This window comes from Cherax quadricarinatus, chromosome 31 (assembly GCF_038502225.1).
Source record: "Cherax quadricarinatus isolate ZL_2023a chromosome 31, ASM3850222v1, whole genome shotgun sequence".
Taxonomy (NCBI): Eukaryota; Metazoa; Arthropoda; class Malacostraca; order Decapoda; family Parastacidae; genus Cherax; species Cherax quadricarinatus.
In genome coordinates, this window is record NC_091322.1 from 36,015,134 (window position 1) to 36,031,330 (window position 16,197).

The 16,197-nt window shown below is 51.2% G+C and overlaps 1 protein-coding gene across 7 annotated transcripts in view; it reads left to right on the forward strand.

Annotated features, from left to right (window-relative positions):
• The window catches only part of LOC128697010 (uncharacterized), a 1,143,041-nt gene that overhangs the window by 282,386 nt on the left and 844,458 nt on the right, over window positions 1-16,197 (forward strand). Inside the window, exon 1 of one of the 7 annotated variants that reach the window (XM_070090369.1) lies at window positions 6,260-6,723. The exons of the other annotated variants lie outside the window; for them this stretch is intronic. Coding sequence (XP_069946470.1) covers window positions 6,692-6,723 — 32 coding nt within the window. The 5' untranslated portion in view covers window positions 6,260-6,691. Of the gene's footprint in view, window positions 1-6,259; window positions 6,724-16,197 lie in introns of those variants that run through there. 7 annotated transcript variants of the gene reach the window in all.

The following is a 16,197-nucleotide window of genomic DNA, read 5'->3' on the forward strand; positions in this document are numbered from 1 at the left end:
GTCCCAGCGGTGTTCCTAGACTAGACCTCCTGGTTCGTGACTTTACCAGTCATGCTTTTGGTGCTACGCTCATGCAGTACGCATCCCAGTCCGGCTGATCAGGAATTAAAGGATATTATCAAGCTCCCTCTTGATAACAGCTAGGCGTCTGTTGGCAATTTTCCTTATGTACGAAGGGAGAGTGTTGTAAAGGCTTGTCCCCGTACGCATATTGAGTTAACTCTTAGTGTACTCATTGTATTCCTGCTTTTCATTAGGAGTGTTTTGCACTCTGTTGAGCCTCTTCTTCTCGCAAGGAGTGATTTCGATCTGAAGATTTATGACCAAATTTTCCGGGTGTAAATTTTAATGTATCTTTCTCGTTTACGTTCCAGGGAATATTATTCAAGGGACTTGAGGAATTCCCAGTAATTCAGGGGCTTAACTGAATTTGTATAGGCAGTGCAAGTTCTCTTTACATTCTCCAGTTCTGCAGTTTTGCCTTCAAAGGGGTTGTTAGTGTGCGGCAATATTTAGGTGTAACAAGTATCATGATTTGACGTCTTTTGTTTAGCGGGTTCTAGTTAGTTATCAGGTTTATCAATTTCCCTGCATCTGTAATAACAAGAATATTGTGATCGGTTTAATGTCTTACATAATTCTCCAGTGGCTCCATCGAGAGAACAGGCTAATGCCATTATCCCTGCCATATCACATTTGCAATAGAAACCATCCCAGTTATCAATGAATGGGATTTCATGTTCCTTGCAATACTTGTTTAGCCAGTAATTTCCCCAATTGCCCTCGACATCCATTTGCTATCCACTCCTCCTCTAAGCAAATTGCCACGTATGATCGGGATTCCTTCCTTTGACCTAATTAATTTAATAACCATCCTGTACTTGTCAGGCAAGTCTCTCCTGCATCTCCCAGTATAATTTCCTCAGACTGAGGCAGGTAATGGAGATGTTGCCATTACTTGATATTATTTAGCCTGTTAACTTTATCAACAATACAAATTCTAGAGAAACACACCTCCCGTCCTTCCTTTTTATCCCAGTTACACAACAACAATAACAATAATAATAATAATAATAATTAACAAATAAATAACAAAGGCACAATACCGTGACTGGAACGATACACAAATAACCCGCACATAAAAGAGAGAAGCTTACGACGACGTTTCGGTCCGACTTGGACCATTGACAAAGTCAATGGTCCAAGTACATGATACAATTTATACAGACCTAGCTGACATAAGTGACACATTATATAAAAAGCCTCTGGTTATGCAAAGCATTAAGGTTACTTTTATCTCCAGGATGCGACCCACGCCAGTCGGTTAATACCCAGGTACCTACCCAATGGAAATAAGTCACTTTGACTTTTTTTTGGGTTGTCCTAGGTTCTCTCCACATATGCTGCTATGTATGATAATCTGTGTAACTGTATTTGTGTATACCTGAATAAACTTACTTGCTGCTAGGTGAACAAGGGAAGCAAGTAACTTGATGAAACACGGTTTATGTTCCTACCCGTACCGGGAATCGAACCGCGGACCTCAGTGTGTGAGCTGAATGCGCTACCAACCGAGTTACGCTTTGTCCATGTGTCTAATTTGTGAGTCCAGGACAATGAATATATCCTTAACTGTGCTTGTAGAGACGCTCGTCCTGCTTTACTGTCTACCGACAATGGTACACTCGTCCTGGAGAACAGTAAAGCGGTTTATGTTCTTCAATAATGTTTCTTCAAACTTCCTCGATCTCGTTTTCCTGCTTTCTCTCCCAGCCATTTTTCATTCGTTATTGCTAAAATTTTCTCCTTTGTTACGACTAATATGTTCCAGTTGTTACTGCCAACCACGTCTTTCACATTTTTTTTTTTAGACTTATCCAAATGAATTTTCAATTTCTTATTCTCCTCATTAACAAGTAGAACCTTCTTTACTATTAGTTCTACTTTTAAAACATGTCAGTGCTAATGGAAGCTTGTTGAGCAAGCTATGTTAACAAGCTTACTCAGTAATCATGTTTGTTAACAAGCTTGCTCAGTAGTCAAGCTGTGTTTGTCAGTCTCTCCGAAGTATTGGAGAGGACACGAGGAGCATGAAATAAGAGTAGACACCAGGGGCATCTATAACGGGAGGAGAGGTACGAGCTAGATTACTGCGAAGGGTGTTCGTTTGACGAAAAGTAAGTTTAATGTCTAAGGAACGGAGAGGGTTGTTGAGATTAGAAGTACTGGAAATATAGGGAAGGCAGCTATGTTAATAAACATCACTAGGCTGCAGAACGGGTAGCACGACCTTCTTTGATCACTGACCTCGGGTACAATATGGACTTACTGGACTACTGACCTCAGGCTACAGGTAATGGTCAAGGATGGATCACAACGTCTATATGTTACATCTCCGAATTTTGGGTTAGAGTTGGAATAATAGCACATTAAACTGTTGAAAAAAAAAACAGATTAATTCTTTTAATTTTACCACTGAAGCAGCTAGATTATTGTATATACCGTACCTATACTATAAAGGATAATGGGACAGTATATTGATACACATAGGATTAGGAAGGGAGGGGGATAACAGAGCTTTTCTATGTGAGGGGCTTGGACATCCAGCAGATGTGTGTGAGCGTGCTAGGAATGAGCGGAGGCAAGTGGTTTTTATGATCTGGAATGTGAGCGAAGTAACATTTATGAAGGGATTCCGGGGAACCGGTTAGCTGGACTTAAGTCCTGGAGGTGGAAAGTACAGTGCCTGCAGTTTGGAGAGGCATCTGAATTGTAGTATCGGTGCGCCTCTGGCAAGACATCGATAGTGTGAGTGATGGCGAAAGCGTTTCTTCTTTTTCGGGTCACCCTACCTCGGTGGGAGACGGCCGATGTGTTAAAAAAAAAGGATTAAGAACTTGGCCTAGAAGAGCTAACATGAATACAAATAATAAAATATTTATTACATACAAGTTTATCAGCTATACAGTCTTGTCTGTTTCAAGGATATAATTTACTCAGAATTTGCGGTATCTTGTTATCTTTACCATTAATTAAGCCGACTGCGGCGTTTTTATATTTATAATGTTAATTAAGATACCTCGACATATGATACAGATAATTTATGGAACTATCTGTCAAGAAGCAGTTATCCGGATTAGTAACCCTGAAGAAGGTTAATAACCGAGAATGATTCAAGAAAACCAAACATTTTAGCCGATTTCACTCTTTGGCCCTTTCTAAGTCCTCCCTAAGATGGGATCATCAGCAGTCAACTAACTCCCAGGTATCTTTTAACTGCTATGCATCAGGGGTAACAGGTTACCTGGAGGTTACCTGGAGGTTATTCCGGGGATCAACGCCCCCGCGGCCCGGTCCACGACCAGGCCTCCCGATGGGTCAGGGCCTGATCAACTAGGCTGTTACTGCTGGCCGCACGCAGTCCGACGTACGAGCCACAGCCCGGCTGATCCGGCACTGACTTTAGGTATCTGTCCAGCTCTCTCTTGAAGGCAGCCAGGGGTTTATTGGCAATTCCCCTAATGCTTGATGGGAGGCTGTTGAACAGTTTTGGGCCCCGGACACTTATGGTGTTTTCTCTTAGTGTACCAATGGCGCCCCTACTTTTTATTGGCGGCATTTTGCATCGCCTGCCCAGTCTTTTACTTTCGTAGGGAGTGATTTCTGTGTGCAGATTTGGGACCATTCCTTCCAAGATTTTCCAAGTGTAGATTATGATATATCTCTCCCTCCTGCGTTCCAACGAGTACAAGTCAAGTGCTTTCAAGCGTTCCCAGTAGTTAAGGTGCTTGACAGAACTTATACGTGCGGTAAAGGATCTCTGTACACTCTATAGATCTGCGATTTCACCTGCTTTGTATGGAGATGTTAATGTACAGCAGTATTCCAGCCTAGAGAGAACAAGTGATTTGAAAAGGATCATGGGCTTGGCATCTCTCGTTTTGAAAGTTCTCATTATCCATCCTATCATTTTCTTTGCACGTGCGATCGTGGCACTGTTGTGGTGTGTAGATAAATGGTTCAGAGGTCCGAAAAGTTGATAAATTAGACCCATGTGCAACACTTGGGTATCTTTTTTGTGGAAACGTTTCGCCACACAGTGGCTTCATCTGATTACCTCAAACTACTTCTGAGCTTCACCATTCTTCTTTGTATAGGACTGATGAAGCCACTGTGTGGCGAAACGTTTCCTCAGTATACTCAAGTGTTTCACACGTGTCTAATTTTTTCAGGAATAACAGGTGTTTGAAGGTTTATATAAACGTGGTTTTCCGCCTAGAATACCACTCATGTTGTGTCGGGTGTGAACCATTGGTACCGGGCACCTTCACTTCTTGCTCGGTACCTGGACACACTATCACACCGGATCCAAGAAGGAAACTTCCTGAGTACTTTACATTGAGTTCAATTAAGTTTTATACTCTCTCTTTTTTTTTTAGAAGTTGCCACTTCATAATGGTCCAGGATGAACAGAGACGTTGACTTAATATTAATATCTAGTATATAGGTGAGGTGTGAAAAAGAGAGAGAAACTTCTGAGAGCGGATCACAGTGATGATATCAACACATACAAGGACATTTTTACCAGTGAATATTAGAGGTCGTGTAGTTGGGCGAGGCAGTGTGTAGTGGGGTGAGGCATTGTGTATAGTGTGGCAAGGCAGTGTGTGTATTGTGGCGAGGCAGTGTGTGTCATGTGGCGAGGCAATGTGTGTAGTGTGGCAAGGCAGTATGTAGTGTAGCGAAGGAGTGTGTTATGTGGCTAGGCAGTGTGTAGTGTGGTGAGGCAGTGTTTACCTGGAGAGGATTTCGGGGGTCAACACCCTCGCGGCCCGGTCTGAGACCAGGCTTCATGGTGGACCAGGGTGTGATCAACCAGGCTGTGTGTATAATGTGGCGAGGCAGTGTGTGTGTGTGTGTGTGTGTAATTTGGCGAGGCAGTGTGTGTGTGTAATCGGGCGAGGCAGTGTGTGTGCAATGTGGCGAGGCAGTGTGTGTAGTGTGGCGAGCTAGTGTGTAGTGTGGCGAAGCAGTGTGTGTAGTGTGGCGAGGCAGTGTATGTAGTGTGGTGAGGCAGTGTGCAGTATGGCGAGGCAGTGTGTAGTGTGGTGAGGCAGTGTATGTAATGTGGTGAGGCAGTGTGTATAGTGTGGCGAGACAATGTGTAGTGTGGCGAGGCAGTGTGTGTAGTGTGGCGAGGCAGTTGTGGTTAGGCAGTGTGTATGGTGTGGCGAGGCAGTGCGTGTGTGTAATGTGGCGAGGCAGTGTGTGTGTATAATGTGGCGAGGGAATGGCCTAAGAGTCTACAGGCAGCACCACAACAACAACAACAGGCCTAACTGATCCAAATTCCTCTAACCTGAGATGTGTCGACCCAGCTCGTCCATACCCCAGCGTGTCTTGGCTCCCCCCTCCCCTTCTCTGCATACCCTTCTTCCCCTCCTCACCGTCTTCTCCTCCTTCCCCTTACCTCTACCACCGACTCCACCTCACCCTCCCTCCCTCCGTCAACCACCTTCTCCACCTTCCAACCCCTACCTCTTACCTCAGCCACCCCTGACCGCCCCTCTGATGACTCCCAGATTATACCCGGGTCACTACACCGGGAATTATTAGAGATTCACGGTGGTGGTGTGGGCGTGCCAGCAAGAGACAGCCTTCCTGATCTTCCCATACTTTCATGGGGACACCTGCATCATAAGGACACTTGTGTTTTGGGGTGAATTATTCCCTCATGCAGCAAAGGAATGCGCCCATGATTTTCTGCGGTGAAGAGAGAGATGAGGTGATCCCCCGGTTGACTAGTATTATATAAGTTGCATCCTTGCTACCGCCTCACCTTCAGGAAATGTTTAATAGTCGTGTAAGTGGTTACTCATGGGTTGTTTCACGCTTAAAAAAAATGTTCATTAAGTCAAAGATTGCAAGCGTAAATCCTGAGCTGCATAATTAACGAAATCCGTCGACTGGCAACTCTGAGGATCGCGGACAGGGAGCCCAAACCACTCCTTGCACATTTTTACCTCTGTAGTGTTTTGATTGGGCAGTTTGTCTGGATCTAAGAAGACAAGCAGTGCTAGTGTTCTTTGATAATAACATAGGAGCAAAGCAGGACACGGAGATCGCCTCACATGTGACGCAATGAATGAGGGAATGATGTTGGGTGGGTGGAGGTGGTTGTGGCTGTGGTGTGGGGGCGGGGGTTGAGCACTGCTCGCCGGGGCTGGGTCCTACCTGCCTGCCTCGCCCGCTCCTGCTGGAACAGTTAGTTGTGTGCTGGATGCAGGTACACGTCGCTACCTTCCACCATCCGCTCCTATTTGTCCAGTTGTGTGCGGCCCGCTCAATACGTCCTCTTGTGGAATGTGCGGTGCTAATGTGTGTTTCACAAGTTAGTGTTGTCTCAACATAGTGGGGTTTTGCTGAGATAGTGAATCTGGAAAATCATCACTGCAGAGTTGAGATATGCATATAAACAAATACGTAGTGAAGATGGTTCAGCAATGACTTGGAAAACTAATTACGCCGAAGACCTCGAACTTGGCCCAGAATGTTTGTGAGCGAGTGTGTACGTGTGGTAAAGTTATAACTTAAATAAGATAGAAGAAGTAAAGATAGTGAGTGAAGGGTAAGGGGATAGGGAGGAAGAGGAGGCCAAGTTTACCATCATGTGCAGGACAATGACGCCGACATGAGGTTGAAACTGACCCAGCCTAACACCAGGTAAGATGTTCCCAGGGTGTTGCACAGGTATCTGAAGATCACCGAGCCACCACCTCACATTGATGCTATTAAAATTATGTTTATAGAGTGTTCCTTCCAGAGATAGCGTGAACATTAGTTCACAAGGTATTAAGATGTCCTTATGATGATGTTCTCAAGGTAGAGGAAAGATACTTTATATGATATAAGGTGCTCGGCCGTAGGAAATGTTCAGATGTCATTGAAATAGTGTTGAGAGATGAATCTCTCAGTGCGTAACGAAGACGAGCTTAACCTGTTTTCTTCCAGAGCACTTCAGAGATAGATGCCCAACTGTTCCAAGGACGTGATAAGACGCTCCTTCCCCCTGAAAGTGTTTCTAAGGTGGTGGTGATGTTCCCAAGGCATGTTTATATTTCTGCAATTCTCTGGTTATTTTTTAGGGCTTTGAACTCCAGTTCCTGCGTTCGCCACTTCACGTAGAGTTGAATGATGTGAGCTTGATCAGCCATACCTTGCCTTGAAGCTGCGTAGTGATTCAGCTTCCACATCTACTACTGTGACTCTGTATGATTCTTTATGTTACTGAGAGTCATCTGGTTATTCAGCGTCCATTATTGTCGTTCCTATCGTTATAAATAATGTACTTTGTCTTTTTCTCTTGAGTATTTTGTATGCCATGATCATGTTTCCTCTCTTTCTGCGTATCTTTGCTTATATTGTATATAATAACGTGGACACTTTAGGAATTAAATGTGAATCAAGTCAAGTACAGTATTGTAGTATTTATCCTTTCTCTCTCTCTCTCTCTCTCTCTCTCTCTCTCTCTCTCTCTCTCTCTCTCTCTCTCTCTCTCTCTCTCTCTCTCTCTCTCTCGCAGTGACTCACTTTTTTTTATCAAAGCTTCGTGTTTTTGATAATTACTAAGAGTAGCTTTTGTCTCCCATCAATCAAAACTAGTTCACAATGGCTTTAGTGCTCCCATGTGTTGCACTCCATGCCCGTGTGTGTTGCACTCCATGCCCGTGTGTGTTGCACTCTTGTGTACACTTTGCCACTTGTGTTGCACTCTTAACAATTTTCTAGTCTTGTTGCACTCTTGTTTAGACCACCGGTTGTGTTGCACTCTTGTTTACACGTTACCAGTCGTGTTGCACTCTTGTTTACACTTTACCACAGTTATGTTGCACTCTTGTGTACAATTCTCCAGTTGTGTTGCACTCTTGTTTACACGTAAAAGCTGTGTTTCTCTCTTCTTTACACTTTACCAGTTGTGTTTAACTTGTTTACTCTGCCTAAATTGTGTTGCACTCTTGTTTACACTATCAGTTGTCTTACACTCTTTGTTTACACTTTACCAGTTGTCTTGCACTCTTGTTTATACTTTACTAGTTGTCTTGCACTCTTGTTTATACTTTACCAGTTGTCTTGCACTCTTGTTTATACTTTACCAGTTGTCTTGCACTCTTGTTTATACTTTACCAGTTGTCTTGCACTCTTGTTTATACTTTACCAGTTGTCTTGCACTCTTGTTTATACTTTAAAAGTTGTCTTGCACTCTTGTTTACACTTTACCAGTTGTCTTGCACTCTTGTTTATACTTTACCAGTTGTCTTGCACTCTTGTTTATACTTTACCAGTTGTCTTGCACTCTTGTTTACACTTTACCAGTTGTCTTGCACTCTTGTTTATACTTTACCAGTTGTCTTGCACTCTTGTTTATACTTTACCAGTTGTCTTGCACTCTTGTTTACACTTTACCAGTTGTCTTGCACTCTTGTTTATACTTTACCAGTTGTCTTGCACTCTTGTTTATACTTTACCAGTTGTCTTGCACTCTTGTTTATACTTTACCAGTTGTCTTGCACTCTTGTTTATACTTTAAAAGTTGTCTTGCACTCTTGTTTACACTTTACCAGTTGTCTTGCACTCTTGTTTATACTTTACCAGTTGTCTTGCACTCTTGTTTATACTTTACCAGTTGTCTTGCACTCTTGTTTACACTTTACCAGTTGTCTTGCACTCTTGTTTATACTTTACCAGTTGTCTTGCACTCTTGTTTACACTTTACCAGTTGTCTTGCACTCTTGTTTATACTTTACCAGTTGTCTTGCACTCTTGTTTATACTTTACCAGTTGTCTTGCACTCTTGTTTATACTTTACTAGTTGTCTTGCACTCTTGTTTATACTTTACCAGTTGTCTGGCACTCTTGTTTATACTTTACCAGTTGTCTTGCACTCTTGTTTATACTTTACCAGTTGTCTGGCACTCTCGTTTACACTTTACCAGTTGTCTGGCACTCTTGTTTACACTTTACCAGTTGTGTGGCACTCTCGTTTACACTTTACTAGTTGGGTTGCACTCTTGTTTACTCGCAGTGTTCACTAGTTATTGATAACCTCGATGTTAGTGAATGTATCCCTGACCAGCCGGACTGTGATTCGTTCGTTGGACTGCGGGCGGCCAGCAATAACAGCCTGGTTGATCAAGCCCTGATCAACCGCGAGGCCTGGTCATGGGTCGGGCGGGGGGGCGTTAACCCTCACAACACCCTTAAGGTATAATCCAGGTATACCTGATCCACGACGTTGCAGATGTCTCTCCCAGAAGAGGACCGAGCAAGCTAGCCAGCCAGGGTATGATCAGGGTATTGATCAGGCCCTGATCCACCGGGAGGCCTGGTCATGGACCGGGCCGCGGGGGCGTTGATCCCCGGAATAACCTCCAGGTAACCTCCAGGTATGATATTGTGGGCCTTCGTAGATTAGGTTAGTTAACTAGTCTAAACATGACAAATATTTCCCGACGTGGGTTTTAGTTACATGATGACTCGCAGGGGCCTCGTATGGCTATCGATATTTCTTAAGTATTTGGACCTGGAAGTCGTTCCGAGGGTCAACGACCAAACGGCCCGGTCCTTGACCAGGCTTTGATCAGCCAGGCTATAACTGCTGGCTGCTCGCAATCCAGCGTACGAACCCGGCTGATCGGGGTCACTGACTTTAGGTATCTGTCCAGTCCCCTCTTATACAGCGCTGAGATAAATGTGTTCTACAGTTGGGTACCTTTATTGATTGAAAGTTTCGCCTACACAGTACGACATCTTCGGTCAGATACAGAGGTAACAGGTGTAGTACAGAGGTAACAGGTGTAGTAGTGAAATATACGTTTCTTAAAGATACCCAAGTGTTTCTCATGTGTTTTAATCTTCAACCTGTCGGTATTATATACCATTTTCAACTATGTTCTACAAGAATAATGTAGGGTAGCATCAACCTAATTCTGGCACTGGCGAGCCTTGGGAGAGTCTCCTGGCACTGGCGAGTCTTGGGAGAGTCTCCTGGCACTGGCGAGTCTTGGGAGAGTCTCCTGGCACTGGCGAGTCTTGGGAGAGTCTCCTGGTGCTGGCGAGTCTTGTGAGTCTCCTGGTGCTGGCGAGCCTTGGGAGTCTCCTGGTACTGGCGAGTCTTGGGAGAGTCTCCTGGTGCTGGCGAGTCTTGTGAGTCTCCTGGTGCTGGCGAGCCTTGGGAGAGTCTCCTGGCACTGGCGAGCCTTGGGAGAGTCTCCTGGCACTGGCGAGCCTTGGGAGAGTCTCCTGGCACTGGCGAGTCTTGGGAGAGTCTCCTGGCACTGGCGAGTCTTGGGAGAGTCTCCTGGTGCTGGCGAGTCTTGTGAGTCTCCTGGTGCTGGCGAGCCTTGGGAGAGTCTCCTGGCACTGGCGAGCCTTGGGAGAGTCTCCTGGCACTGGCGAGCCTTGGGAGAGTCTCCTGGCACTGGCGAGCCTTGGGAGAGTCTCCTGGTGCTGGCGAGCCTTGGGAGAGTCTCCTGGCACTGGCGAGTCTTGGGAGAGTCTCCTGGCACTGGCGAGTCTTGGGAGTCTCCTGGTGCTGGCGAGCCTTGGGAGAGTCTCCTGGCACTGGCGAGCCTTGGGAGAGTCTCCTGGTGCTGGCGAGCCTTGGGAGAGTCTCCTGGCACTGGCGAGTCTTGGGAGAGTCTCCTGGCACTGGCGAGTCTTGGGAGTCTCCTGGTGCTGGCGAGCCTTGGGAGAGTCTCCTGGCACTGGCGAGCCTTGGGAGAGTCTCCTGGCACTGGCGAGCCTTGGGAGAGTCTCCTGGCACTGGCGAGTCTTGGGAGAGTCTCCTGGCACTGGCGAGTCTTGGGAGAGTCTCCTGGCACTAGCGAGCCTTGGGAGAGTCTCCTGGCACTGGCGAGTCTTGGGAGAGTCTCCTGGCACTAGCGAGCCTTGGGAGAGTCTCCTGGCAGTGGCGAGCCTTGGGAGAGTCTCGTGGCACTGGCGAGCCTTGGGAGAGTCTCCTAGCACTGGCGAGCCTTGGGAGAATCTCCTGGCAGTGGCGAGCCTTGGGAGAGTCTCCTGGCACTGGCGAGTCTTGGGAAAGTCTCCTGGCACTGGCGAGCCTTGGAAGAGTCTCCTGGCACTGGCGAGCCTTGAGAGCCTCCTGGCACTGGCGAGCCTTGGGAGAGTCTCCTGGCACTGGCGAACCTTGGGAGAGTCTCCTGGGACTGGCGAGCCTTGGGAGAGTCTCCTGGCACTGGCGAGCCTTGGGAGAGTCTCCTGGCACTGGCGAGTCTTGGGAGAGTCTCCTGGCAGTGGCGAGCCTTGGGAGAATCTCCTGGCACTGGCGAGCCTTGGGAGAGTCTCCTGGCACTGGCGAGCCTTGGGAGAATCTCCTGGCAGTGGCGAGCCTTGGGAGAGTCTCCTGGCACTGGCGAGTCTTGGGAGAGTCTCCTGGCACTGGCGAGTCTTGGGAGAGTCTCCTCTCACTGGCGAGTCTTGGGAGAGTCTCCTGGCACTGGCGAGTCTTGTGAGAGTCTCCTGGCACTGGCGAGCCTTGAGAGAGTCTCCTGACACTGGCGAGCCTTGGGAAAGTCTCCTGGCACTGGCGAGCCTTGCGAGAGTCTCCTGGCAGTGGCGAGCCTTGGGAGAGTCTCCTGGCACTGGCGAGCCTTGGGAGAGTCTCCTGGCACTGGCGAGTCTTGGGAGAGTCTCCTGGCACTGACGAGCTTTGGGAGAGTCTCCTGGCACTGGCGAGTCTTGGGAGAGTCTCCTGGCACTGGCGAGTCTTGGGAGAGTCTCCTGGCACTGGCGAGTCTTGGGAGAGTCTCCTGGTGCTGGCGAGCCTTGTGAGTCTCCTGGTGCTGGCGAGCCTTGGGAGAGTCTCCTGGCACTGGCGAGCCTTGGGAGAGTCTCCTGGTGCTGGCGAGCCTTGGGAGAGTCTCCTGGCACTGGCGAGTCTTGGGAGAGTCTCCTGGCACTGGCGAGTCTTGGGAGTCTCCTGGTGCTGGCGAGCCTTGGGAGAGTCTCCTGGCACTGGCGAGCCTTGGGAGAGTCTCCTGGCACTGGCGAGTCTTGGGAGAGTCTCCTGGCACTGGCGAGCCTTGGGAGAGTCTCCTGGCACTGGCGAGTCTTGGGAGAGTCTCCTGGCACTGGCGAGTCTTGGGAGAGTCTCCTGGCACTAGCGAGCCTTGGGAGAGTCTCCTGGCACTGGCGAGTCTTGGGAGAGTCTCCTGGCACTAGCGAGCCTTGGGAGAGTCTCCTGGCAGTGGCGAGCCTTGGGAGAGTCTCGTGGCACTGGCGAGCCTTGGGAGAGTCTCCTAGCACTGGCGAGCCTTGGGAGAATCTCTTGGCAGTGGCGAGCCTTGGGAGAGTCTCCTGGCACTGGCGAGTCTTGGGAAAGTCTCCTGGCACTGGCGAGCCTTGGAAGAGTCTCCTGGCACTGGCGAGCCTTGAGAGCCTCCTGGCACTGGCGAGCCTTGGGAGAGTCTCCTGGCACTGGCGAACCTTGGGAGAGTCTCCTGGGACTGGCGAGCCTTGGGAGAGTCTCCTGGCACTGGCGAGCCTTGGGAGAGTCTCCTGGCAGTGGCGAGCCTTGGGAGAATCTCCTGGCACTGGCGAGCCTTGGGAGAGTCTCCTGGCACTGGCGAGCCTTGGGAGAATCTCCTGGCAGTGGCGAGCCTTGGGAGAGTCTCCTGGCACTGGCGAGTCTTGGGAGAGTCTCCTGGCACTGGCGAGTCTTGGGAGAGTCTCCTCTCACTGGCGAGTCTTGGGAGAGTCTCCTGGCACTGGCGAGTCTTGTGAGAGTCTCCTGGCACTGGCGAGCCTTGAGAGAGTCTCCTGGCACTGGCGAGCCTTGGGAGAATCTCCTGGCAGTGGCGAGCCTTGGGAGAGTCTCCTGGCACTGGCGAGCCTTGGGAGAATCTCCTGGCAGTGGCGAGCCTTGGGAGAGTCTCCTGGCACTGGCGAGTCTTGGGAGAGTCTCCTGGCACTGGCGAGTCTTGGGAGAGTCTCCTCTCACTGGCGAGTCTTGGGAGAATCTCCTGGCAGTGCCGAGCCTTGGGAGAGTCTCCTGGCACTGGCGAGCCTTGGGAGAGTCTCCTGGCACTGGCGAGCCTTGGGAGAATCTCCTGGCAGTGGCGAGCCTTGGGAGAGTCTCCTGGCACTGGCGAGTCTTGGGAGAGTCTCCTGGCACTGGCGAGTCTTGGGAGAGTCTCCTCTCACTGGCGAGTCTTGGGAGAGTCTCCTGGCACTGGCGAGTCTTGTGAGAGTCTCCTGGCACTGGCGAGCCTTGAGAGAGTCTCCTGACACTGGCGAGCCTTGGGAAAGTCTCCTGGCACTGGCGAGCCTTGCGAGAGTCTCCTGGCAGTGGCGAGCCTTGGGAGAGTCTCCTGGCACTGGCGAGCCTTGGGAGAGTCTCCTGGCACTGGCGAGTCTTGGGAGAGTCTCCTGGCACTGACGAGCTTTGGGAGAGTCTCCTGGCACTGGCGAGTCTTGGGAGAGTCTCCTGGCACTGGCGAGTCTTGGGAGAGTCTCCTGGCACTGGCGAGTCTTGGGAGAGTCTCCTGGCACTGGCGAGCCTTGGGAGAGTCTCCTGGCACTGGCGAGTCTTGGGAGAGTTTCCTGGCACTGGCGAGTCTTGGGAGAGTCTCCTGGCACTGACGAGCCTTGGGAGAGTCTCCTGGCACTGGCGAGCCTTGGGAGAATCTCCTGGCAGTGGCGAGCCTTGGGAGAGTCTCCTGGCACTGGCGAGCCTTGAGAGAGTCTCCTGACACTGGCGAGCCTTGGGAGAGTCTCCTGGCACTGGCGAGCCTTGGGAGAGTCTCCTGGCAGTGGCAAGCCTTGGGAGAGTCTCCTGGCAGTGGCGAGCCTTGGAAGAGTCTCCTGGCACTGGCGAGCCTTGAGAGTCTCCTGGCACTGGCGAGCCTTGAGAGAGTCTCCTGGCACTGGCGAGCCTTGAGAGAGTCTCCTGACACTGGCGAGCCTTGGGAGAGTCTCCTGGCAGTGGCGAGCCTTAGGAGAGTCTCCTGGCACTGGCGAGCCTTGGGAGAGTCTCCTGGCACTGGCGAGCCTTGGGAGAGTCTCCTGGCACTGGCGAACCTTGGGAGAGTCTCCTGGCACTGGCGAGCCTTGAGAGAGTCTCCTGACACTGGCGAGCCTTGGGAGAGTCTCCTGGCACTGGCGAGCCTTAGGAGAGTCTCCTGGCACTGGCGAGCCTTGGGAGAGTCTCCTGGCACTGGCGAGCCTTGGGAGAGTCTCCTGGCACTGGCGAGCCTTGGGAGAGTCTCCTGGCACTGGCGAGCCTTGGGAGAGTCTCCTGGCACTGGCGAGCCTTGGGAGAGTCTCCTGGCACTGGCGAACCTTGGGAGAGTCTCCTGGCACTGGCGAACCTTGGGAGAGTCTCCTGGCACTGGCGAGCCTTGGGAGAGTCTCCTGGCACTGGCGAACCTTGGGAGAGTCTCCTGGCACTGGCGAGCCTTGGGAGAGTCTCCTGGCACTGGCGAACCTTGGGAGAGTCTCCTGGCACTGGCGAGCCTTGGGAGAGTCTCCTGGCACTGGCGAACCTTGGGAGAGTCTCCTGGCACTGGCGAGCCTTGGGAGAGTCTCCTGGCACTGGCGAACCTTGGGAGAGTCTCCTGGCACTGGCGAACCTTGGGAGAGTCTCCTGGCACTGGCGAACCTTGGGAGAGTCTCCTGGCACTGGCGAGCCTTGGGAGAGTCTCCTGGCACTGGCGAGCCTTGGGAGAGTCTCCTGGCACTGGCGAGCCTTGGGAGAGTCTCCTGGCACTGGCGAGCCTTGGGAGAGTCTCCTGGCAGTGGCGAGCCTTGGGAGAGTCTCCTGGCAGTGGCGAGCCTTGGAAGAGTCTCCTGGCACTGGCGAGCCTTGAGAGTCTCCTGGCACTGGCGAGCCTTGAGAGAGTCTCCTGGCACTGGCGAGCCTTGAGAGAGTCTCCTGACACTGGCGAGCCTTGGGAGAGTCTCCTGGCACTGGCGAGCCTTAGGAGAGTCTCCTGGCACTGGCGAGCCTTGGGAGAGTCTCCTGGCACTGGCGAGCCTTGAGAGAGTCTCCTGGCACTGGCGAGCCTTGGGAGAGTCTCCTGGCACTGGCGAGCCTTGGGAGAGTCTCCTGGCACTGGCGAGTCTTGGGAGAGTCTCCTGGCACTGGCGAGCCTTGAGAGAGTCTCCTGGCAGTGGCGAGCCTTGGGAGAGTCTCCTGGCACTGGCGAGCCTTGGGAGAGTCTCCTGGCACTGGCGAGCCTTAGGAGAGTCTCCTGGCACTGGCGAGCCTTGGGAGAGTCTCCTGGCACTGGCGAGCCTTGAGAGAGTCTCCTGGCACTGGCGAGCCTTGGGAGAGTCTCCTGGCACTGGCGAGCCTTGGGAGAGTCCTGGCACTGGCGAGTCTTGGGAGAGTCTCCTGGCACTGGCGAGTCTTGGGAGAGTCTCCTGGCACTGGCGAGTCTTGGGAGAGTCTCCTGGCACTGGCGAGCCTTGGGAGAGTCTCCTGGCACTGGCGAGCCTTGGGAGAGTCTCCTGGCACTGGCGAGCCTTGGGAGAGTCTCCTGGCACTGGCGAGCCTTGGGAGAGTCTCCTGGCACTGGCGAGCCTTGGGAGAGTCTCCTGGCACTGGCGAACCTTGGGAGAGTCTCCTGGCACTGGCGAGCCTTGGGAGAGTCTCCTGACACTGGCGAGCCTTGGGAGAGTCTCCTGACACTGGCGAGCCTTGGGAGAGTCTCCTGACACTGGCGAGCCTTGGGAGAGTCTCCTGGCACTGGCGAACCTTGGGAGAGTCTCCTGGCACTGGCGAGCCTTGGGAGAGTCTCCTGGCACTGGCGAACCTTGGGAGAGTCTCCTGGCACTGGCGAGCCTTGGGAGAGTCTCCTGGCACTGGCGAACCTTGGGAGAGTCTCCTGGCACTGGCGAGCCTTGGGAGAGTCTCCTGGCACTGGCGAACCTTGGGAGAGTCTCCTGGCACTGGCGAGCCTTGGGAGAGTCTCCTGGCACTGGCGAACCTTGGGAGAGTCTCCTGGCACTGGCGAACCTTGGGAGAGTCTCCTGGCACTGGCGAACCTTGGGAGAGTCTCCTGGCACTGGCGAGCCTTGGGAGAGTCTCCTGGCACTGGCGAGCCTTGGGAGAGTCTCCTGGCACTGGCGAGCCTTGGGAGAGTCTCCTGGCACTGGCGAGCCTTGGGAGAGTCTCCT